Source organism: Caretta caretta, chromosome 3 (genome assembly GCF_965140235.1).
Source record: "Caretta caretta isolate rCarCar2 chromosome 3, rCarCar1.hap1, whole genome shotgun sequence".
Classification (NCBI taxonomy): domain Eukaryota; kingdom Metazoa; phylum Chordata; order Testudines; family Cheloniidae; genus Caretta; species Caretta caretta.
This window is the reverse complement of record NC_134208.1, coordinates 22,352,923-22,377,974: the sequence shown is the minus strand read 5'-3', so window position 1 is coordinate 22,377,974 and position 25,052 is coordinate 22,352,923. Positions and strand designations below refer to the sequence as shown.

Here is a 25,052-nt window from a genome sequence, read left to right as displayed (position 1 = left end):
GGGGAGGGACAGTGGCTACCCCCATCAGAAGGGTGTAAGGAAAAGACAGCTGCCTGCATACACTTTCTCCCTCACCTTGTAAAGCCATTCAAGCAGAGCCAGAATCTGCCCTTAACTGTGGGCATTGTGTCTATGGACCGTCTTTGACAGAACATTCACCTCACATGCACTGTCTTTGATTTCCAAACTGAAAGCAGTGCTTGTCCAAACAAGATGCAATAACCAGCCTTTTGGGGAAGAGCCTGTTAAACAGCTCCTTGATATGGCATGAAAAACCAAGTCAGAAGCTCCAGCAGCGTGCAGGGTCTACGGTACCAGTTCTGAAAATTGCTTGAACAGTGACTTTGAATCAGCCTCAGAGAATAAAGTGCATATTTGTATGGGAATTTAGCTTGTCTGCAGCTTGTTTTTGGATTGACACAAACGCATAACATGCAAAACTGCAAACTAATCAGGATTACACAATCCTGCAAGGTGCTGAGCACCTCCTCTGGGGTGTTGAGGGCAGACCATTCCCATTGCCTGCAATGGGAGTAAAAGGGGCTCGGCACCTGAGCCAGGATGAAGCAGGGTAAAGCAGCACTGTGTTATAACACATGATAAGATGGTAATAAAAGTAAAGGAAGGCAACAAAAAAAGGTCATGTATCTCACTATAAATCACTGAATGGACACGTAACATCTGAAGTAATTTACTTAACTGCTGTAATTATTAACTGTGACCTTAAGGATTGAGACAGTCCTTACTTGAAACACTGAGTGCTGCTTTTTTACACCTTCTCTGAAGCAACATATACTAAGAGCTCCTTTATGCGGGAAAGGAGGACAGCAGACTCTTCTAGTTCAGCTGCAGATCCGAGTGAAGGGATGGGGACTTTAAGGCTGAAGCGAGAGATTGGACTGATTAGCGCTGTGTCGTTAATTGCAGGCACCATGATCGGGTCTGGGATCTTTATGTCTCCAGAATGGGTGCTGTACCATATGGGTAGCCCTGCAGGAAGTCTCATCATCTGGGCTGCTTGTGGTCTGCTGGTCATGTTTGGAGCCCTGTCTTATGCTGAACTTGGAACCATAATTAAAGAGTCAGGGGGGGACTATATTTATATCTTAAGGAATTTTGGCTCTCTTCCTGCTTTTCTTTTTGCATACACTTCCATCATCGTGGTAAGGCCTGCCAGTGTGGCAGGTGTCTCTTTAAGCTTTGCCGAATATGCTGTTGCTCCATTTTACCAAGGATGCTCAACCCCTCAGGTAGTGATCAAGTGTACGGCCGCTAGCTGTATCCTGTTTTTAACCATCGTTAATTGTCTCAATGTGAGGCTGGCCACAGCCATTATGAACATATTTACAGCTGCCAAACTGTTAGTTTTGCTGGTCATTGTAATAGGCGGTGTGGTGTTGCTCATCAATGGACACACGCAAAGTTTCCAGGACACCTTTCAAAACACAACTGCAAGGATTGGGCCAATCGGAGTGGCATTTTATCAGGGACTGTGGTCCTATGATGGATGGAACAACCTGAATTTTGTGACCGAGGAACTTAGGAAGCCTGAAGTGAGTGAATTATACGGATTTTACTTATTTGTTTAATTTTGCTAATAGCACCTTTGATTGTTTTAAGATAATGAGAGGGGCAGTACTGTCTAGTGGTTAAAGCATGGAGCCACACAAACTGGGCTCTGTCCCTGATCTGTGTGTGATTTTGAGCAAACCATTTAACTTCTCTGTGCCTTATTTTCTCTCTCCATAAATTGGGGATTAAAATAGTGACCAATCCTTGGTTGAATGGAGCCATGTGAGTGCAGAAGTATACAGAGCATATTTCATACCAGTGCAGCAGCAATCAAGTTTACAGATCTAATAGAAGGAGCACAATTCAACATTAATCTAAATTACAATTAATATCTTACATTACACAGCACTTCTTCCCAAAGAATTTTAAACACTGAAAGGCAGATGCCTTTAGGGTGAAGGGAGACAATCTACGGAAGTACAGCACACTGCTCCACAGCACAGGTAGCTGAGGTAGGAACAGGAAGAATTTTGGTCAGGTACTCACCACTTGTAATATCTTCAGTAAAAGCCCCTGTGTTTATTATTTGATAGTTCACAGATGTTAGGGCCAGTAGGAACCATTGCAATCATCTAATCTGATTTGCTGCACAACACAGGCCAAAAATCCTCACCATGGTCTCAGTCCAGTTCCCAATGGACAAGTATTCACATCGCAAAAATCCATAGGACAGTTAGGGCTAATTGTCACCTCTGAACTGTGATCTAAATGTGATCTAACTCTTGGACATGTTGAATGTTCAGCAATAGACACTGATATTTCATCAATTTCAGTGAAATGTTCATGGAATGATGCAACAAAACAGGTGATCTTCAGGACTGGCAGCAAGTAAGCTATCGTTACAATGATCAAGAGTCACGCAACAGATTAAAGTACAATACGTCTTTGTAAATGCATGGTTTAATCATTCACTTGACAACATAATTATAATTTTTTTCTCTGTTAGGAAAGGAGTGCTTTCTGGTGGGAAATGATAGCTTATAATCTTAAAGAGTTGTGGTTAAACAGATGGCACCCTTGAAAACTCATTATTCAGTCATAATTGGACCCTCAGATACTAACCAATAAATAAATAAGAGACATTTTATGAGAGCATGTTGGGAGGTAGTATGTCTGTTGGGTAGGGCATTGGCCATGGGGTTCAAGAGACCTGGATTCTATTCCTGGCTCTGCTACCAACTCACTGCATAACTGTGGGCAAGTAATTTCACCTCCCTGTGCCCCTGTTTCCCTGCCCACCCTTTGTTGGTCTTGTCTATTTAGATTGTAAATCAATGAGGGCAGGAGCTAGCTATGTGTTTGTATGATGTCTAGCCCAAGGGGACCCTGATCTCAGCTGGGGTGTCTATGCACTATTGCCATACAAGTAATAATTATAAGTGTAACTGACCCCCATCTTGTCTCAGATAGGCCGTGCAGTGGAACATGGACATTTGGTGGTGTTGGCACATACAAACATTACACCACAAACTTTGGAGCAAGTGTTGTCTGCACAGCTATAAGAGCCATGTGGGCATTTAACAGGCTCCTTCCAAGAATGACAGTCCCTCTGAAAACAAAAGAGTTCTTTATTCCCAGGGCAGGGATAGAATGAAAGTCATAAGTTAGTGAGAATGTTACACTAAACAGCAAATGTCATTAGGGTATAACACAGTTAGCAAATCCTGCACTAGCTACTGGTCACACTAACTCTTTGGTTCAGATCAGTACAAACTGGCATGTGTCTGTGTGATCCTTTTGGAGGAATCACAGAGGTATTTCCAAAATTGGGCCTATCGGTGGTGCAGATGTGTCTTCTCTTTATTCCTCAGCATACAGTCTCTCTAGCAGGAGTCTCCCCGTGATATAGCCCCCCTCCTGGAGACTTCAATTCTGTACCAGCACCTGCTGCACCCCCGGTCTCTCTCGCTCTCTCTCTCGCTCACACACACACACACACACACAAAATAAAACAATTCTAAACAAATTAAGCTAATTCTCCTACAGGATGGGAAGGAAGGATGAGATTGATATTGTTATTCATATTTTAAACACTTAATGGTGCCAGATACTCTGATTGTAGATCTATCTAAATACCTAGATAGATAATGAGTGGGTGTGAGGGCGCTGATGGTACACGCATGGCTGCTCCTGACCCTGGCCTTCCTCTGTTCCCCTCACTTCTACTCCTGATCCCTTCCTCTCCACCCCTTGGCAGTCACAGTTGTAAAGAGAGTTTGCAAGCACATGGTTGGGGAAACAAACAATAATACATGAATGTCCCAGTGGAGGACCTTGGTTATGGACAGTTATAGTGAACGTCTGCATTCAAGGCCTGGTCTTTCAATCCTTATTCAGGCAAAAGGCACTCAAGTCAATAGAATTGTTGCCTGAGTGAGGACCTCAAGACTGAGTCCATTGTGAAAGTATTGTGTGAAAAACATGATTTCACTTTGGCTACATCTACACTTAAGAGTGTACGGGGCTACAGTGCTTATACTGTGTATCCTGTACCCATGATGAGTGTCCCCATATGCCATGGTGGGCACTGGTATATGCTGTGAATGGGCATATATCCACACTGCTCCTTTTTGGCATGTGACATTAGTGCTATCCCGGAGTCCTGTGCATCGTACACTCTAGGAGCCACCTTGCTGCGTTTTGCTGGTACTGTACCCCGCCTTCACACACTTGACAAAGGCAGCCCCCACTCTTCTCTCCCTTCTGCCAAACTGTGTTGGAGGCATGGAACAGGTCCAGGAAGATGTGGTTCTGCTTCTGTTACTGCTTGCAGGACAAATGTTCATGTGGTGCAGTACCGGACAGTGGATGGAATCAGTCCAGAGAGCTGTCAGGTGGCGAAGATGGCTGGCCCAGAGCAGGAATGAAAATCCACTCAGGTCCCATGAAATGGATGGTTTGAATGCTGGGATCATGATGGTATGCCATGAGTAGACCACCACTTCTGGTCCCAGAGAAGTGGCACAGTGTGGTGGGATGACATCATGTTGGAATCCTGGGATGATGACCAGTGCCTCAGAATTTCAGAATGAGGAAGCAGACCTTCATTCAGTTGTGCCAGGAGCTTGGACCAAGCCCCCAGCGCTAGACCATTTGATTTCAGAATCCCATACCAGTGCAGAAACAGATGGCTATTTTCCTGAAAGGGAAATCAGGCAACACCTGGACAGCTATTGGTCAGTTGCCAACCAGTTCAGGGTTGAGAAGTCGACTGTTGGGATGGTGGTTGTACAGATATGCCAGGCTGTCAATGCTGTAATCTACCGATGTGTGGTTGGCATAATGCAAGTCTCTGAAAATTATAGCAGGATTTCAGAGGATGGTTTTTCCTAATTGTGTGGGGCCATGAACAGAACACGCAGCCTTTCACTTTTCCCACTAAAAGGGGCCAGTGAGTATGTGAACTGCAAAGGTTACTATTCACTGGTTCTCCAAGGCTTGGTGGACCTCAGGGGTCAGTTCATGAATTTAAACACTGGACACACAGGGAAGCTCCATGATGCCAGGGTGCTCAGGAGATTGGGGTTGTACTGCAAGGGAAAGACGCAAATTTATTCTTCCAAAACAATGTGACTATGTATGGTGCTTCTGTGCTGACATTTATTCTGGGGACTCTGCAGACCCACTCCTACCGTGGCTCACCCCGACATCTCTGACCCAAGAAAAAGAATTAAACTACAGATCGAGTAGCTACAGAATGGTAGTAAAGTGCACTTTTGGGCAATGCCTCTGGACTCATCTGGATGCCAATGTGGCCAACAGGGTTTGGATTATTGTGGTGAACTGTGTTTTATTTAAAGTATGTGGGGCTCAGTGGGAATACTTCCACAGCCAGCGGGCACAGGACAGAACTGCTTTCTGAAGCCTGTACAGGCAACCCCACCCATGTGCGCACTGCTCCTCGTTCCTGGAGGGCCAGCAAAATTCATGATGCTGTGAGCTCACAAATAATGTCATAACGAGGAGCCAGACAGTGAATTGGGACTGTGTCGTGGTACACTGTTATGACAATGTAGTACTGCTTGACAAGCACAATAGAGCATTGCCACATACTTCTGTGGCAGGATACCTTGATTTGTGTTGATCCCCTTCAGTAAGTGTTCTAACTGAAAGCAAGACAATTGGGAGAGGACACTCAGGGTTAACAGCTGTGGTCATGGTTTTGTACTATGGAGACTTTTAATACACTTCAGTACCATCACTGAGCAATGTTTTTGTTTCATGTTAACTGCTCTGTTTTGGGTCGGTTTATGGGGAGTGTGATGGGGTATTCACTCCACACGAGCCTGGAAAGGATTAATGTGGCCCAAGAGGGCTTAAGTAACCTTGTAGGCCACACCTGAGGGAGAGTTAGGCTTGATGAGCAAGCACTGATTGAGGATGAAGCCCAGTTGGGCAGGAGCAGGCAGGCTGGTATAAGGTCAGGAAGAGAGGGCAGAAGGAGGCAGTGCTGTGGAAGTCTGTGGTTACTCTGGGCTTAGAGAGGGAAAGAAGGAGACTCAGGAGAAGAGTAGAAGCCCTGGGATCCTGGCCCTGAAAGAAGGGTTTAACCAGAAGGGTGGTAGAGCAGAAGCCTGATAGGGGTGGAGTAGGGAAAGGTTTAGGAAAATGGCAGCAAGGTTTAGGACAATGCAGACCTTGGCTGCTGATTTGAGGGTGCCTGGACGGGTCCCAGTTCCCCTACCAGTCACTGGGGAAGTGGCACAGTCTAGGCAGTGAATTAGAAGACTGCCTGAGACAGCTGGTATGGAGAGACTTTAACACTCCAGAAGGGGAAAACAATAGTGACTTGGCCAGTGGGCCAAGCCGTGAAGAGGTAGCACTCCAATCCCTGGAGCATGAGAAGGGCTGTATTGTGAATGAGAAATAGGAAAGGGCATCAGACTGGGCAGGGCTATTCCCCAGATGCAGCCACAAGGAGGCGCCCCAGCAATGAATAGAAAATCTGTTACAGGGAGCACTTAAATATTGATACAATAATTAAAAAAAAAAAAACCCACCCCAGTTCCATAAGGTTTTGGGAAGGACTTAATATGTTCTTCCTTACAATTCTGCCACAGTATCTCCAAGCTGTCATCAGGAGCTATGCATGCTCCCATGCTATGACTGCTCTCATGGTTGCCAGTGATAACTGAGGGTGGGGGAGTCGTTAAAGTGCTTGGCATCAGGTATCTTATGGCATCAGGTATCCAGATACCTAGGGAGGTGGTAGAATCTCCTTCCTTAGAGGTTTTTAAGGTCAGGCTTGACAAAGCCCTGGCTGGGATGATTTAACTGGGAATTGGTCCTGCTTTGAGCAGGGGGTTGGACTAGATGACCTTCTGGGGTCCCTTCCAACCCTTATATTCTATGATTCTATGATCTTCATTGTTAGTTAACGTTTGTTTCCTTTTTCTGTATTCTCACTTAGTTAACAAAAACAAAGACTTTTCCATAAAATTCATGTTGTCTGTTGTGGTACTTTGGACAGCAACGGTTATTTCACTTCATACTTCACTGCTATGAACTCTTTAAAAAACTAGGTAATTCATGGCTGGGGTGAGGTGAGGGAAAAGGCGGTAGGGTCGGGATGGAATTATTCACATTTCCATGGCACTGGTCTCTTACAGAAATCACTCAGTCATGAATCCACTACCTCACCCCAAACCTCCAGGAAGTATCCCAGTGACCATACTTAAGAAGGTACTCATGCAAATGACATGACCAGTAACTTCCATTAACACAGGGGTCTCAAACTCAGTTTACCTTAGGGCCACTGCCAGTCCTCAAATCCTCCCAGCGGGCCAGTAATGTCACTGAAGATGGTGTTCAGAAAAGAAAACATTTATATTGTATTTTTTATTTCAAATTTCTTAGAAATAATAAAACTGTCATACAACTTTATACAATTCTTCACCTGCCAGAGAGTTTTTAGTGTTTGCCGGACACCTGGCAATGCTTCAGTTCTGTCAGTTTGTTGATGTTTGGCCAAAGTGACTGAGCAGTTGAAACCTTCAGGATTGCAGCAAGGTGTGCATCAGATAGTTGTGTTCGGTATATTCATTGTGGAAAAAAGTTTCTCACAAATGTTAAGTACCGCCAAACAAGGACATGATTTTTCTGAAGGTTTTGCAAGATTTGGGAAAGATGGTGGTAGCTGTCTGAAGAACTGTGACATCTTCGGTTTCTCTGAATTTAGTCTTTAAAGATGTGTTGCACTGCATATCAATGAGTTCCATTTGTAAATCACATGGTACTGTTTCCTCATCAACAGAAAATGGATTAGCAAACATATCGAAGCTTTCTTTGTGCTTTCTGAAATCTGCAAACCGGTGATCAAATTCTTGCAAAAGTAGGTCAAGCTTAGTAATGTATTCAGAACCACTGAATTGTATTTCAGAGCTGAGCTCTTCCACAAGTGACTTGCATGCTGGGAAATGAGTGAGAGTCCCCTGAGAAATCTGATTTTTCCACAATTTTTGTTTAGTTGTGAATGTTCTCACATTATCATACACTGCTGTCACCAGCTGGCCTGGACCTTGCAGCTTCAGGTGTAGGATATTCAGCTCTTGTGTAATGTCAACAAGGAAAGCAAGATCTGTCATCCATTTGTGATCTTCAAATTGTGGTACAGACAATTTAATTTCTTCCATGAATCTTTTCACCTCTGTTTTCAATTAAAAGAATCTCTTAAAAGTAGAACCCTTGCTTAGTCAGCACACCTCAATGTAGTAGAGCAAGTCACCTTATTTAGATTCAGTTTCCTCCAAGAAAGCACAAAACTGTCTGTGCTGCAAGCCCCTTGAGCAAATGTAATTCACACATTTCACAACAATTGACATGACATTTGTCAGATTTCAAAGATTTACTGCACAGTGCTTGTTGGTGAATGATGCAGTGTAACGCTATTGGTTGCTCAGCGTTTTGCTCGGCCATCTTTTTTTGTACTAGTGCTACCAATCTGTTTTTTTGACCAATCATTGCTGGAGCCCCATCAGTGATTAAGGCGGCTAACAAGTGCCATGGCAGACGGTGTTGTTCCAGTGCTTCTGTGAGGCAGTGAAAAATTTCACTGGCCATTGTCCTACCGTGCATTGTTGACAAGCTGAGCAGTTCTTCAGTTACTGCAAAGTTTTCATCAGCCCCTCTCACAAATATGGCAAGTTGCATACTGTCAACCAAATTGGTACTCTCATCAATTGCGATTGAATAATATGCTCTGCTACTGTATTTGGAAATAGGCTGATATTGCTGAAAACATCTCTCCTGTTGGGACATACGATCTCACTGACTTTAATAAAGCATTGTTTAATAAATTCACCATCCGTAAATGGCTTCCCACACTTAGCAGTCATTTCACTTATGACATAACTTGCCAAAACTGCTGACTCTGATTCTTTTCTCACTTTCTGAAAAAGCTGCTGCTGCTTCGCGAAGTCTTTTTTCAATTGTAAGACCATCTTCACTCTCTCTCTCTTCTCCCTGATACTTATCATATTGCTGTGCATGTTTCGTTGTGTCATGTTGTTCGATAGTGTCGTCTTTTAAAACAGCAACCTTGTCTTTGCAGATCAGGCATGAGGCAGTCTGTTTGTACTCAATGACAAAATAATCAACAGTCCACTTGTCTTGGAATTGGGGGTGTTCGTCGTCAATTTTCCTTTTTTTTTTTAGGTTGAGACATCTCTCTGTAAGGCTGTTTACAAGCAACCCGTGTGTGTGTGTGAGAGAGAGAGAAAGGTGGGTTATTATTATCCCTGTGTGACAGCTAGGGAACTGAGGCCTTGCCCAAGGTCACACAGGACATCACTGGCAGAGGCAGTGCCAGGAATAGAAACCTGGTCTTTCAGGGGCCACCAAACACCTTCACCAACACCATCCTACCACGAGGCAGTTCCTGCTCCAGTTTCCCACACTCGATGCTCTACTGACAGCAGGACTTTGTGGGGCTGGGCCTCCTTGGGCACAAAAGCGGCTGAGGAGGAGGCACAGTCATGGCCTGCCCACTGGTCAGGTGCAGGGGGTGAGGCGCATGGCTATTACCCTAAAGAGATGGGGCAGTGGGGGGTCTAACCCTCCCCTGTGTCTCTGGGATTATGCTCCCATCAGGGTCAGTGCCTCCTGGTGCTCCTGCTGAGATGGCCTCTCCTACACAACCTACCAACATTATGTGGGACAGTGGGTTAAAAAGTAAATAAAGGGCCTCATTTTATTACACAGACCAGCAGCGGCAACAACTGGGAAGAGTCTCTTTCCTTTCTTCTTATGTTATCTGCAGGCACCAGGCACATTGCCTCCATGAAGGCGCCGCTCCTGGAGCTCCCCTTGGCCACAGAGTCAGCACTTCAGGAAGGGAGACGGAAGCAGCATGCCCCCTCATGCTGTCATTGGCGCCTCATGAGTCACACCACCTCCCAGCCCGTTTCCCACCCTTTTCCCTCGCTCCCTTGGCCTCATGCCACCCCAGCTGACTCTGCCCGGCGACTAGTGAGGCTGCCTCCATGGCTGACTCTGCCCGGCGACTAGTGATGATCTCTCTATCCCTTTCCCCCAGCCAATGGGAGCTGCGGGGGGCAGCGCCTGCAGCAGACAGAGCTGGCAGCGTGGCTGCTTGGGTCTCTCTTCCGCAGCTCCACCGGCAACCGCAGGGGTAGGGAACCCCTTGCAGGGAGCCGAGCTGCCGAAGTGAATGTCCCCCAGGCCACAGACATCAAAAGTTTTATGAATGACACGTTGCCAAGTGCAACCCCTGGGAGGGTTCCAGGAGCAGCAGGATGGAGCAAGTGAATCTCTCCAGCCCACTCCCCTCCTACCTCCGGGCGGCAGCCACGAGGGCCAGATGAAAGAAAATTTTTAAAAAGTTTCCAGGGGCCGCAGTGAGGAGGGTCTCGGGCCACAGATAGCCCGTGGGCCGGGACTTTGAGACTTCTGCATAAACATATATACATGGAACAAGAACGGTTTGTAACAGGAACAAATGACCACCTCCCTCCCCCCCTCCCCCCACCCCAAAAAAGCCAAATTCCCTTACAAGTAGGCAAAAATTACTTTAAGCAAAGACATCTCCACAACCTTTTCCTCTCCTTGGGAAGAGGGGGAATGCCCACAGAATATTGTGTGGTGTGACAAATAGGGACATCTCCTGTATGGCGTTTAGGGGCCAAACACAGGCTGTGCTAGGACTGGACCGGGGTCCTTCAAGAGGAGTTTTTGGTGACTGAGGAGGACATGGTGCTGGGCATCCAGCATGCCCCTCCCCAGCAGGGAGGGAGTTGGGATTCACTGTCACAGCAGCAGCCTGGGCTGCTGCTGGAGGAGGCAGAGGTAATGTTGCCTGTTCCCATAAAGGAGGAGTGGCCCGAGCAGGGGCCTTCCGCTACCAGTTGGACTAGGGGCTGCATGAGCGCATGATCCTATTCCCTCTGTGCATGCTCCCATTGCCCATGCTGTCTCTCCATTTACAGGAATGCCTCATCCTGCCTAACAGACTTATCCTCTCTTGCCCTAGGAAAGTCCAACTGCCCCTGACTCCTATCTACACCAACAGGCAGGTCCTCCAGAGTCCTTGACATCTCCCTTTGTTATGTCTGTGGTGCCCCTCTGCCCTACCACCAGAATGGGTTCCCTCTCAGCAGCAGAACATCTTGCCATGTCAAAGACCTGGGTAGCATTATATTTCATTTTTTCCTTGGACAGGACTTAAATCCCCCCACATAACGCAACTGTACTGCTGAAGGCCACAATATTGATACTTTTTAGAATCCAGGCAATGCAGCTGTTACAGCCCCCTTCTTTCATACTACTTTGGCAGCCCACAGGGAAGCAGCTGAGGTTAAAAATGCTAAGATACCTGTCTTACTTTTATTAAAATGCAATGTTTACAGCGTGTGGGGTGGATTCGGTTCTTTCAGGGGTCATGGTACAAGTCACCTTTCTGTTCTTTAAAGGCTGCCCATCACTTGGAGAACATAGCAGTCTTGAATATACCAGAATGAAAAAGACCGTTCTTTCCAGTACTGTGGAGGGCACCCGCCACCTATGCTAAGGTGTTTATTAGATGTTTCTAATAAGGGTGACCCCTCTATTGCTGAGTGGAAGAATTTGGCGAGCTACAGAGCTGGACCACACCCATTTGCCCTGCTGTTAAACCCAGGGAACCAGCTTGAATATTTGCTGAATTATGCCCTCAGGGTGGAAATTTGAGAGGAAATTTACTAGCTAGCAGACAGAGTTTCCTTCCCATGGTAAAGGAACCAAGAACAACAGAGAATATCCACTCACCCCATAACTCATCCCACCCACCGCATCACCAGAAAGTCCAACCCCTGTGTTCAATGAGCAGCACTGAAAGGGACAGGGAAACTACAAGAAGTGCCTTTTCTTCACTGCACCTTTGGAATAACACCTCTCCACTACTAAGGGACATGGGATGTGTCAGAACTGCCAGAGGACACCTCACTCACCTCCACTTTTCCCCGCTTCTGCAGAGTGACTCAGTGTAGAGAGAGGCCACATGCCAAGGACTGGGAATGGTAATAAACATTTGCAATGGTCATAGGGAGAATAGACTGCTCTGACTTTCCTTGGACCAAGAAATGGTTCCCTTTCCCTTCTTGGACCCATACCCAAGCCACCACCTCTCCTCCCCCTCCATGCAACTCCCATTTGCAAAGGGGAGGAAGTAGAAGAGAAGGAAATGGGGCAGGTTTCAGTCTTTGAGCAACCGTAACCGTAAGTGTCATAAAATTGTTCTTTTCCCATCCCATCCCTTTCCCTTCGGTCAGCTTGGTCCAGTCTCTATCTCTGTTCAGCGTGCTGGCCAAAAAATGCTCAGACACACAGGAACTCTGTTATAGCCGCTGCTAAATGTTTTACAGTGGTTCGTGGAAATTCAGTAAAATAGGTTATGGCACAAGAATGTACATGTGACCATGTCCACTCTCACCCTGTCAAATGTTTTGCTGTGCGTCAATTGTCAATGAAGATTTCAATTCCAGCGTGAGCTGGCCATCTGCAAGAGGCAGCTGTAAATATCCATTGCTGTGTTGGAGCCCTTAGCTCATCCTTCTTTATCTCTTCCCTAGGTGAACCTTCCAAGAGCAGTGATGATTGCCATTCCTTTGGTGACATGCCTATATTTGCTGGTAAACGTGAGCTACTTTGCAGCCCTGACTCCAGCTGAACTTCTGTCTTCAGGCGCTGTGGCCATCAGCTGGGGGTGAGCTATGCATGTACTAACGCTGTCACTGCGGCCTAGTGGCTAGGACACCCAACTGGCATTCAGGAGAACTTAGTGCTACTCCCAGCTCTGCCACTGGCCTGCTGAGTGACCTTGGGCAGGTCACTTCACTGTTTCCCCACCTGTATGATACAGATGACACTAAGGGCATTCTTCCAGTTGGTCAGGATGACTGCCTCTGCTGGCCATAGCATTGCACAACTAGTTAAAGATGAATTAAGGGAGTGAGACTGATTGTCTTTCTCTGTCATGGTTAAAACCATTTGCTTTTGAATGATCTGTGGCCTTGCTGTTTTATTTCCCTGTCACTTAGGAATAAAGTCCTGGGCAACTGGGTCTGGGTGATCTCATTGTCAGTTGCGCTGTCTTCGTTTGGGTCAGCGAATGGAACGTTTTTCAGTGGAGGCCGTGTGTGCTATATTGCTTCAAGGGAAGGCCATATGGTAAGGGAGTAGAAACTGTCTATTTAGGTTCATGCTATTTCCCCCTTAATATGAAGCAAAAAGGGGGGAAAGCTTCTTGAAGCCATTTACTGATATATAAAGGCATCTCCATTGTTTGATTTTCCCCTCCAAAGTCTGTTTTGTTTTTTTAAAAACACATGTATTAGAAATATTAGCTCCTAACTCCCCTTTTCCTGCAGGATTTTAGAAAGCTCTGTGGATTGATTCTTCAGTTGCTGCTGGCTAGGCTACCACTGAAGTGGGAGGTGATGTGGAATCAGACATTGTTCATAAACTCTCCAACTTAGGGTTTACTGCAGGTGGAAATGTGCAGCTCTGAGCACCAGCAACACAGCGTACAGACTAAGTGTGGGCTTCTTTTTACCCCCAGGTCATCTACCGTAGTGGAAATGCGTGCACATTGTCTACATTCGTGCTCACACCAATGCTGGAGCTGAAGCTGCACATGTATTAGATCAGTGGTGGGGTGGGGTGGGGGGAAACGATCAAAAACATTGAGTGTAGATATAGCCTCAAAGTCTTCACTCTTAAGGGTCTCTCTCAATGGTTAAAGTAAATTGAAACAGAGTGGGGCAGAGGGGAGGCGAACTGTGAAGGACTGCTGATCCCTACGCCAAGGAGAAGAAGGGGAGCTCGTTCTCTGCACTTAGCCCTGCTCTACACTAGGACTTTAGGTCGAATTTAGCAGCGTTAAATCGATGTAAACCTGCACCCGTCCACACGGTGAAGCCCTTTATTTCGACTTAAAGGGCTCTTAAAATCGATTTCCGTACTCCACCCCTGACAAGTGGATTAGCGCTTAAATCGGCCTTGCTGGGTCGAATTTGGGGTACTGTGGACACAATTCGACGGTATTGGCCTCCGGGAGCTATCCCAGAGTGCTCCATTGTGACCGCTCTGGACAGCACTCTCAACTCAGATGCACTGGCCAGGTAGACAGGAAAAGAACCGCGAACTTTTGAATCTCATTTCCTGTTTGGCCAGCGTGGCAAGCTGCAGGTGACCATGCAGAGCTCATCAGCACAGGTGACCATGATGGAGTCCCAGAATCGCAAAAGAGCTCCAGCATGGACCGAACGGGAGGTACGGGATCTGATCGCTGTTTGGGGAGAGGAATCCGTGCTATCAGAACTCCGTTCCAGTTTTCGAAATGCCAAAACATTTGTCAAAATCTCCCAGGGCATGAAGGACAGAGGCCATAACAGGGACCCGAAGCAGTGCCGCGTGAAACTTAAGGAGCTGAGGCAAGCCTACCAGAAAACCAGAGGGGCGAACGGCCGCTCTGGGTCAGAGCCCCAAACATGCCGCTTCTATGATGAGCTGCATGCCATTTTAGGGGGTTCAGCCACCACTACCCCAGCCGTGTTGTTTGACTCCTTCAATGGAGATGGAGGCAACACGGAAGCAGATTTTGGGGACGAAGAAGATGATGATGATGATGAGGTTGTAGATAGCTCACAGCAAGCAAGCGGAGAAACCGCTTTTCCCGACAGCCAGGAACTGTTTCTCACCCTGGACCTGGAACCAGTACCCCCCGAACCCACCCAAGGCTGCCTCCTGGACCCGGCAGGCGGAGAAGGGACCTCTGGTGAGTGTACCTTTTAAAATACTATACGTGGTTTAAAAGCAAGCATGTGAAAGGATTACTTTGCCCTGGCATTCGCGGCTCTCCTGGATGTACTCCCAAAGCCTTTGCAAAAGGTTTCTGGGGAGGGCAGCCTTATTGCGTCCTTCATGGTAGGACACTTTACCACTCCAGGCTAGTAACACGTACTCGGGAATCATTGTACAACAAAGCATTGCAGTGTATGTTTGCTGGCGTTCAAACAACATCCATTCTTTATCTCTCTGTGTTATCCTCAGGAGAGTGAGATAATCATTCATGGTCTCCTGGTTGAAATAGGGTGCTTTTCTTCAGGAGACATGCAGAGGAGCCCATTCCTGCTGAGTTGTTTGCCTGTGGCTGAACAGAAATGTTCCCCACTGTTAGCCACGGGGAGGGTTGAGGGGGTAGCCACGCGGTGGGGGGAGGCAAAATGCGACCTTGTAACGAAAGCACATGTGCTATGTATGTAATGTTAACAGCAAGGTTTACCCTGATAGAGTGTAGCCACTGTTTTATAAAATGTGTCTTTTTAAATACCACTGTCCCTTTTTTTTTTCCTCCACCAGCTGCATGTGTTTCAATGATCACAGGCTCTTCTCCTTCCCAGAGTCTAGTGAAGATTAGAAAGAAAAAAAACGCACTCGTGATGAAATGTTCTCTGATCTCATGCAGTCCTCCCACACGGACAGAGCACAGACGAATGCGCGGAGGCAAATAATATCAGAGTGCAGGAAAGCACAAAAGGACCGGGAGGAGAGGTGGCGGGCTGAAGAGAGTAAGTGGCGGGCTGAAGACAGGGCTGAAGCTCAAATGTGGCAGCAGCGTGATGAGAGGAGGCAGGATTCAATGCTGAGGCTGCTGGAGGACCAAACCAGTATGCTCCAGTGTATGGTTGAGCTGCAGCAAAGGCAGCTGGAGCATAGACTGCCACTACAGCCCCTGTGTAACCAACCGCCCTCCTCCCCAAGTTCCATAGTCTCCACACCCAGACGCCCAAGAACGCGGTGGGGGGGCCACCGGCCAACCAACCACTCCGCCACAGAGGATTGCCCAAAAAAAAGAAGGCTGGCATTCAATAAATTTTAAAGTTGTAAACTTTTAAAGTGCTGTGTGGCATTTTTCTTCCCTCCTCCACCACCCCTCCTGGGTTACCTTGGTAGTCGTCCCCCTATTTGTGTGATGAATGAATAAAGAATGCATGAATGTGAAGCAACAATGACTTTATTGCCTCTGCAAGCAATGATTAAAGGGAGGAGGGGAGGGTGGTTAGCTTGCAGGGAAGTAGAGTGAACCAAGGGGTGGGGGGTTTCATCAAGGAGAAACAGAGAACTTTCACACCGTAGCCTGGCCAGTCATGAAACTGGTTTTCAAAGCTTCTCTGATACGTACTCCGCCCTCCTGTGCTCTTCTAACCGCCCTGGTGTCCGGCTGCGCGTAACCAGCAGCCAGGCGATTTGCCTCAACCTCCCACCCTGCCATAAACGTCTCCCCCTTACTCTCACAGATATTGTGGAGCACACAGCAAGCAGTAATAACAGTGGGAATATTGGTTTCGCTGAAGTCTAAGCGAGTCAGTAAACTGCGCCAGCGCGCCTTTAAACGTCCAAATGCACATTCTACCACCATTCTGCACTTGCTCAGCCTGTAGTTGAACAGTTCCTGACTACTGTCCAGGCTGCCTGTGTACAGCTTCATGAGCCATGGCATTAAGGGGTAGGCTGGGTCCCCAAGGATATATATAGGCATTTCAACGTCCCCAACAGTTATTTTCTGGTCTGAGAATAAAGTCCCTTCCTGCAGCTTTTGAAACAGACCAGAGTTCCTGAAGATGCAAGCGTCATGTACCTTTCCCGGCCATCCCACGTTGATGTTGGTGAAACGTCCCTTGTGATCCACCAGAGCTTGCAGCACTATTGAAAAGTACTCCTTGCGGTTTACGTACTCGCCGGCTTGGTGCTCCGGTGCCAAGATAGGGATATGGGTTCCGTCTATGGCCCCACCACAGTCAGGGAATCCCATTGCAGCAAAACCATCCACTATGACCTGCACATTTCCCAGGGTCACTACCCTTGATATCAGCAGATCTTTGATTGCGTGGGCTACTTGCATCACAGCAGGCCCAACAGTAGATTTGCCCACTCCAAATTGATTCCCAACTGACCGGTAGCTGTCTGGCATTGCAAGCTTCCACAGGGCTATCGCCACTCGCTTCTCAACTGTGAGGGCTGCTCTCATCTTGGTATTCATGCGCTTCAGGGCAGGGGAAAGCAAGTCACAAAGTTCCATGAAAGTGCTCTTAACGCATGCGAAAGTTTCGCAGCCACTGGGAATCGTCCCAGACCTGCAACACTATGCGGTCCCACCAGTCTGTGCTTGTTTCCTGAGCCCAGAATCGGCGTTCCACAGCATGAACCTGCCCCATTAGCACCATGATGCATGCATTGGCAGGGCCCATGCTTTCAGAGAAATCTGTGTCCATGTCCTGATCACTCACGTGACTGCGCTGACGTCGCCTCCTCGCCCGGTATCGCTCTGCCAGGTTCTGGTGCTGCATATACTGCTGGATAATGCGTGTGGTGTTCAATGTGCGCCTAATTGCCAAAGTGAGCTGAGCAGCCTCCATGCTTGCCTTGGTATGGTGTCCGCACAGAAAAAAGGCGCGGAACGATTGTTTGCCATTGCCCTGACGGAGGGAGGGGCGACTGATGACACGGCTTACAGGGTTGGCTTCAGGGAGCTAAAATCAACAAAGGGGGTGGCTTTACATCAAGGAGTATTTCAGGCAGGACTTCACGGAGGGTTCCAATAAGAAATGGTGCACCTAAGTTATTGTTCTTATTGGAACAAGGAGGTTAGTCTGGCCTCTGATTGATACATGGCTAGATTTACCTCGCTGCACCTTCTCTTTGAGTGACTGCAATGTGACCTAGAGGAATGAGTCCCCTAGACGGGTGAGGGGAGGAAGCAAATGAGTACAAAACAAATCTGGTCTATTTCTTGTTTTGATCCACTCCATCTATCTTTTACATCTTTGGCTGGCAGCAGACGGTGCAGAAGGACTGCATGCCATCCACATCTCATGGCTGCTCGGCAGAAGATGGTGCAATACAACTGCTATCCATCCTCATCTCTTGCCTGCTGGCAGAAGATGGTACAGTACGACTGCTAGCAATTCCGTATCGTCTGCCTGCTCACCATAAGATGGTTCAATAGGACTGACTGCAGGACTGAAGAGAATGACCTGGTCAAGTCACTCCAAATTTAGTCCCTGCGCCCATGTCTGCCCAGGCACTCCTGGCCGACGTGGCCAGGAGCACCTCGGACATGATGATGACGGCTACCAGTCGTATTGCACCGTCTGCTGCCAGAAGGCAATGGGTTGCTGCTACTGTGTAGCAATGCAGTACCGCGTCTGCCAGCACCCAGGAGACATACAGTGACGGTTACCTGAGCGGGCTCCATGCTTGCTGTGGTATGGCGTCTGCACAGGTAACTCAGGAAAAAAGGTGCGAAACAATTGTCTGCCCTTGCTTTCACGGAGGGAGGGAGGGGACGGGGGTCTGACGATATGTACCCAGAACCACCCGCGACAATGTTTTAGCCCCATCAGGCATTGGGATCTCAACCCAGAATTCCAATGGGCAGCGGAGACTGCGGGAGCTGTGGGATAGCTACCCACAGTGCAACACTCCGGAAGTCGACGCTTGCCTCGGTACTGTGGAAACACTCCGCCAAGTTAATGCACTTAGAGCATTTTCAGTGGGGACACACACACTCGAATATATAAAACCGATTTCTAAAAAACCGACTTCTATAAATTCGACCTAATTCCGTAGCGTGGACATACCCTTAGCATGGAAGCTATGTTCTTTCTAGCACCCCCTAATTACAGTTCTTGCTTTCCATCATTTTTCCTCCCGTATGCATAAGTGTAAGACTCCACTTCCCCTACACTTCCTCAGCTGAGGGACTCTTCAGTGTGTTTAAATGCCTGGGCCCATGCAAGCAACACAGGGAGTTATGTGTTGCATTGTCCCCTTTTTAGAAATGAAAGATGGTGTCATCCATACATGGAAAGTTCTGGAATGCATGTGATGCTCTGGGCAGTTTGGGATCTGAAAGCTCTGAGCATGTACGTTAACAGATAGTTCAGAATGTATGCAGTGACCCAGGTTTTCAGGCAGTAGGGTAGTATTATAACTGAGCACCTGATAGTCACTTCAGAAATGAGACAAAGTGCTCTCTTTAAACACTCCCAAGCAATGGAATCAAGCAATGGAACAGGCTAGCAAGTTATCCCACATTTTGTAACCAATCAGGGTTTGTTTGGGGGCTGGTTGCAGTAGTCTTTCATTTCTAGATGCTTAGTTCCACAAATGGTCCCACTGATGTCAAGTCCCATGGGAAAGTAACTGAAAGTAGCAGAGCTGGAGAACAATGAGGCTGCCCAGATGTAACAAGGCAGAATTTGCTTTTAGAATCTTTCTTTCTGGATCATTAATCATCATTAATAATAATCTGACTTGGCTTTCAGGTACCAGCTAGAGGCTATAGACTGACAGAAAATCCCATCTTTTATTTGCAGCCTGAGCAAATCTGATATGAAATCACTGAGCTACGATTAAAGATAGCCTTGAGGCGTTCCATGTTTACACCCTTCAGAGTAGAACTGCTTTTTAATTACAGTGCTTAGCTGCTGGTTAAAGGCCCAATCCTGAACTCTTGCTTCAGGCAAAATTCCCAGTGCAGCCCATGGCAGCATGAGTATGCATTTCAGAATTGGGCCCTATGCAGATGTGATTGTCTGTCTGTCACCTTTTGCTTTGACTTTCAGCCAGATATTCTGTCCATGGCTCATGTGAGATGCCTCACGCCTTCCCCTGCTCTGATATTTACATCAGCCATGGCTTTAATAATGATAATACCAGGAAACTTCAGCAGCTTAGTAAACTTCTTCAGGTATGGTTAATATTTCCATTGCCCCTCCCCCTCCCCAAATCTGTTTTTAACATTGTTAATACATTCTCTCTACCTGTGTGGAGGGAGGAATAGCTCAGTGGTTTGAGCTTTGGCCTGCTAAACCCAGGCTTGTGAGTTCAATCCTTGAGGGGGCCATTTAGGGATATGGGGCAAAAATTGGGGATTGGTCCTGCTTTGAGCAGGGGGTTGGACTAGATGACCTCCTGAGGTCCCTTCCAACCCTGATATTCTATGATACCTGCTGCCTTCATTAGCTCATGTTATCATTTTCTAGCTAACAACTGTCAGAGGGAAGAGAAAAGTGTGTGATTAGCAATTTTGTGACATGAATGCTGCTGTGATTCATAGTAATTTACAAATGGATCCATACCTGCTGTTTTCATAGATTATAAGAAGCCACTGTGATCATCTCCTCTGATACTCCATATAATACAGGCATAGGATTTTTCAGAATTAATTCCTGTTTGAACTAGAGTATATATTGTAGAAAAGCATCTAATCTTTTATTTAAAAATTTCTAGTGATGGAGAATCCACCACAAACTTGGTAAATTGTTCTAATGGCTAATGATATTTACTCCATTTTAAAGTTTTGATCACTGTAGGTGAGAAAAATGGAGTGCATGTTGATAAGTGTTGGATTTAGGACAATTAAAAAGGGCTCTTTTGTACTAAAGTTAATGATTCCTCTCCTTTTTAAACAGTGCACTTTCTTAAAGGTACATACAGTTGATATCTGAAAAGCAGGGCTTTTATATTCAGCTGATCTAATTCCTGAACTCAATGGTTGTAACTTTTTTTTTTGTACAGTTTTACAGCTTGGCTTTTCTATGGCACAACTATTGCTGGTCTCCTGTACTTAAAGATTAAGAAACCGGAACTGCCAAGATCATATAAGGTAAAACTTAAAAACATTTATTTGTTGCCCATGGAAGTGAGAATGATGTTGCACCCTTGATAGACTTTACCAAATATTCTCTTTAATCCCATCTGGAAGGATTGAACATTAGGGCACTATGGAGACATATAGCTACCTGCCTGGCAACACGCTGCCCCTCCCACCAGTGAAGGTTTATCTTTAGTCCTGGATCTCAGACACTGCTTCTTCTTAAACCTGTGAGAAGAGGATCTAAGGAAAGGAGTGCTCTAAAAGGGTCTCCTGAGTCATTTTGCCATGGCTGGGGCACATGTTTGCTTCCTAGGGTACTGGTTCCCAAATACAGGTTAGCTCATGGGATCCAAATGAAGTCCTGTTCTGGAGTCACCATCTACCTCTCTCCAGTGCCCCATCAGACTGCACAGCTCCAGAGAAGATGTGCTGCAGGGCTTCTCCTGTTAGACGGGGAACTCTTCGGAAAGGGGAGTTTCTAGGCTTAGAGGAGATCACTGAAAAAGTGAACCAGAGCAGGCTCCATTCACAGTCCATTGGCTTTTCTTTGGGATAGGGGCAATGCGTGGATCTTGGACCCCAGTGGGCATCTCCATGAGGTGTGGAGCAGGTTTAATATTTAAAGCTAGACTTGACAAAGCACTAGTGATTGAACAGTGAGCACGGCCCTGCCCGGGCAGGGAGATGGAAAAGTCCCAATAAGGCACCTATCACCTGTGATTCTGTCCTGAAACTAGGACAGCAAACTCCATGTCGTTGGTTAAAGAAGAGTGAAACAGTGGAAGTGCAACCCCCTGTTCAGTGTGTTTTATGTGCCTGCCAGGTCTCAGTCCACAGAGGTAATGGGCCTGTAACAATTTTTAGATTGATAGTTTGGCTCTTTAGCTCAAACTGTAGCAACTCATGTCACTAACTCCTGAGGTTCCCTGGTCTTGGCTAACAGGGCAGTGGCTATAGAAGGATCTGTCCTTGTGACACACCATTGTCTGCAAGAGAAACATTTTCACACTCAAAGTAAAGCTAGAGTTTGTATTAGAATTTTGCCAGAAGGGTTGGGGCCCCGTTGGGAGCGAGCATGGGCTGAGGCAGGCAGAGCAGTGCTGCTGAGTGGTAAGGCTAGGGAGATCTGTGGAGGGTCCCATCCATGCTCTCCCTATTAAACAAGCACAATACCATTGACTTTGGCAGTTCGATTCCCTCCTGAAAGTAGGGTATCACAGAAGTTAGAGATGGAAAAGAACAACTGGGGCATCTAACCCATCTCCCTGTTGGTGCAGGATTATTCTCTCTTGTTTATTTACAGGTCTTTGGTGAAATTTTAAGTTAAGTTTAAATTTAATTTAGTTTAATTTAAATTTAAGTTTTAGATTGAATATTTTTAAGGCCAAACTTACAGAAATAGGCTACTTGGGCATCCACCCCTCGGTGCATGTGTAACCGCTGTCTGCTTGGTGTGGCACTCTTGTCTCCCTCTAGTGGCATCTAGACCATCTAGGGATGAATGAGTCTGCTACAGCCTTAGGCTGTATACCAAGCTTCAGCTGTCCCAGATTCTATCCTGCCTTTTGACGACCAGGTCTGTCGGCTTTACACATGCAGACCCTCCCATTTTCAAGTACAAGTGGTCAGTCAGACACTATTATAGGATTTGTGGTTCTGTGTTCATAATCCTCAGTGTACCTAGAACATGCACGCAGATTTAATGGCTGGCTGAAGAGTCTGTGCCCAAAGGCCTAGTTTTGGAAGGTGCTGAGTGCCTCCTGGAAAGTGCTATTCCAGTGTGGGTTGAGGGCATTCAGAACTTCACAGGGTCAGGCCTAGGATATATATTGTCCTTTACAGAGATGTTTTGTTTTCACAGGTTCCAATTATTATACCAATAATTGTGTTGATTGCATCTGTGTACCTGGTGCTGGCTCCAATCATCGACCAACCCCAGATCGAGTCCCTCTATGTCATCCTATTCATCCTCAGTGGTATCATTGTTTACTTCCCATTAGTTCATTACAAACGCCATCCCCAGTTCTTACAGAGAGTCACTTTGCATCTCCAGCTGCTCCTGGAAGTTGCCCCGACGGCTAAGAATACGAACTAATTTAACATTCACCGTACTACACTGTTGGCTGCTCCTACTTATTTATTCCAATACTGAAGACCATATTTGTTTGAGATATATGTGCAAAATAGCTTGTTCATAGGAGAAGCAGAATAACTACATTAAGTAGGTTGGAAGAAAATGGAACAAAAACATGTGGTAGATAGATATGGGCCAATGGAAGAGTCCTTGTGTGTTTTCTGGGGATACCTTCTCCCTTTCACACACATATTCTGCATCCTTTACCATTCCTGAGACTCCACAGTGCATCATGTATATTTCTATCCTGACAAAGAGGGAGAGGAATTCTCATAAAGGATTCATACTTTTACTCAATCAAGGCAATAAGGTCTTATCACTGGTAACATACCATTATCCCTGTAGCAGGCTACAGCCATGAGCCAGCTTCTCCCAGCAGGCCTTTTAAATTACTTCCACCCAGCTCTGCCCAGATTGGCCCCACAGCCTTACAAATAAACAAACCATGGGGGCGGGGAGGAACCTTCCACAGCAAAACATCCTTTGCTCCCCAGCCATCTCTGCTGGACTGAGGTTTTCCCAATGCTCCTCCACAGTTCAGAGGGAGACCCGTTCAGTCTCCCTGATCTGAGAGAGATTCACCAGAAGGCAGTCCTCTGTGTGCCTCCTGTTAGGAGGAAGAGGCAGATTATATGCTTCCCTCTTTCCCTGAACTTGCCCTGATTGGCTGAGAGGGAAAGGAGGCCTGTCCTAGCCTACATGACAAGGCTCCTTGAAGTCCTAGGTCCTAAAGAGAACCACAGCGTAGGGGTTTTCCAGACACCAGGTATTATCCTGGGACTACTTTCTTCCTCTCAGCCTCTGTCTGTGTTGGTCGGTATATGTGTGCCTGCCACAGAGCTCCTGGACCAGGAGAGCTCCCCCTAGACTTCCTCCTCTGACCCTGTCACAGTGCCTTTCTGCTGATAGTGCCATCCCCCTAAGTGGTGGCATCATCAGATATAGATACAGAGATGCAGCCATTTTTTTTTGTATGATGTGATTAGGGCCTTCTGAATATGTTGCTCTTCTAAACCTATTGGATTAAATACTGGTTAGGAGGATTTTCTTTCACTACTGTTTACATGAAACAATAGAGAAGAAACAAGGAATCATTTCCCACCCTGATATGTACACTTATTGTAATTATTAAACACTAATTTCAAAAGCATTCACTGTTGTTGCTAGATATTGCCTTGTTACATTCTCTGTTCTTATATCTTAGTGATGTACGAGTGACGGAAAGCCATGCTGTCGCATGGGAAAGGCAATTGGACCACATAATCCACCATCTGTGCTGTTTCCCTCATACAACCAATGAAATTGTTGCATACAAATTAACTGTAGAGTAAGGGTGGTAATTGGTTGAGTTACCTATGATATCACAATGGTACAGGACTCTTGGCATGGCATACATGCCTTACTGTGGCTGTTCACTGCATGGATGTAAATTTGTAAAGTCAAAGTGTCTGAGAACTTAGAAATTGGACTGTAACAGACCAGGAACCCCAGTGGTGATTGAACCTGGTGATATTCTAAATAAAGAGAGCTCTCAGCCATGCTTGTAGACGTTGCCATCACTTGGACACTGACTCAGATATTCTAGGCTTCAGAGTGACACACAAAGTGACAATCCTGAAATTTTATAATATAAAGAGCTTCTGAGGAAGGATGGTCTTGTGGTGGGCTGGGATTCAGGAGATCTAGTTTACTTTTTGTGTACCTTGGGCAGATCACTTGGTCTGTGCCTCAGTTCCCCAGCTGTAAAAATGGGGTAATATGGTGCCTTTCTGCATGTGACGCTATGCCCCATATTCTTCATAGAGATATTGTTATGATATGAATATGGCATAACTAAGATATGTTTAATGCAAGATGGATCACATGAGGTATCATTGGAAAGGTTATGAGGTACTGACTATGATTATCCTATTTGTATGCATGTATCATTTGTGTGTCTGAAGTTAGAAATATTGACTATATAACAATTACAAATGTGTTTACACCTGGGGAACACCCACCAGAAAGTAGGCAATCAGCTTGGATGGGCCATTAGGGAGAGCAAGAGGACTCTGAAGATGCTAATCTCCTTCCTTCCTGAGAAATTTCCTGGGCTGCTGCTTTGGCCCTGCAAGGTCATGTGATCATGTCACCTGGTACAGGACCCCATCTTGGCCTACTAGTATTTTTCTATTAATAGGGGGTGGGGAT

The 25,052-nt window shown here is 46.4% G+C and overlaps 2 protein-coding genes across 2 annotated transcripts; both read left to right on the top strand.

Annotated features, from left to right (window-relative positions):
- Window positions 1-799: 799 nt before the first annotated feature.
- LOC125634614 (b(0,+)-type amino acid transporter 1-like) lies at window positions 800-24,363 on the top strand. Its single transcript, XM_048845602.2, has 6 exons — window positions 800-1,553; window positions 12,636-12,769; window positions 13,104-13,233; window positions 19,695-19,819; window positions 20,650-20,737; window positions 22,590-24,363. The coding sequence occupies exons 1-6, from the start codon at window positions 810-812 to the stop codon at window positions 22,821-22,823; spliced, it is 1,455 nt and encodes a 484-aa protein (XP_048701559.1). The 5' UTR covers window positions 800-809; the 3' UTR covers window positions 22,824-24,363.
- On the top strand, window positions 13,248-15,867 carry LOC125634610 (uncharacterized). Its single transcript, XM_048845598.2, has 2 exons — window positions 13,248-14,842; window positions 15,427-15,867. Exons 1-2 carry the CDS (start codon window positions 14,260-14,262, stop codon window positions 15,576-15,578), a joined length of 735 nt encoding a protein of 244 aa, XP_048701555.2. The 5' UTR covers window positions 13,248-14,259; the 3' UTR covers window positions 15,579-15,867.
- Window positions 24,364-25,052: the final 689 nt, after the last annotated feature.

Bases quoted from the DNA above. Each gene is read 5' to 3' on its own strand.
- LOC125634610 (XM_048845598.2), top strand. From the start codon at position 14,260: ATGCAGAGCTCATCAGCACAGGTGACCATGATGGAGTCCCAGAATCGC. The intron at 14,843-15,426 runs GTGAGTGTACCT...TTCCTCCACCAG, and splicing joins AGGCGGAGAAGGGACCTCTG to CTGCATGTGTTTCAATGATC.
- LOC125634614 (XM_048845602.2), top strand. From the start codon at position 810: ATGCGGGAAAGGAGGACAGCAGACTCTTCTAGTTCAGCTGCAGATCCG. The intron at 19,820-20,649 runs GTATGGTTAATA...TTTTTTGTACAG, and splicing joins AGCTTAGTAAACTTCTTCAG to TTTTACAGCTTGGCTTTTCT. The intron at 20,738-22,589 runs GTAAAACTTAAA...TTGTTTTCACAG, and splicing joins AACTGCCAAGATCATATAAG to GTTCCAATTATTATACCAAT.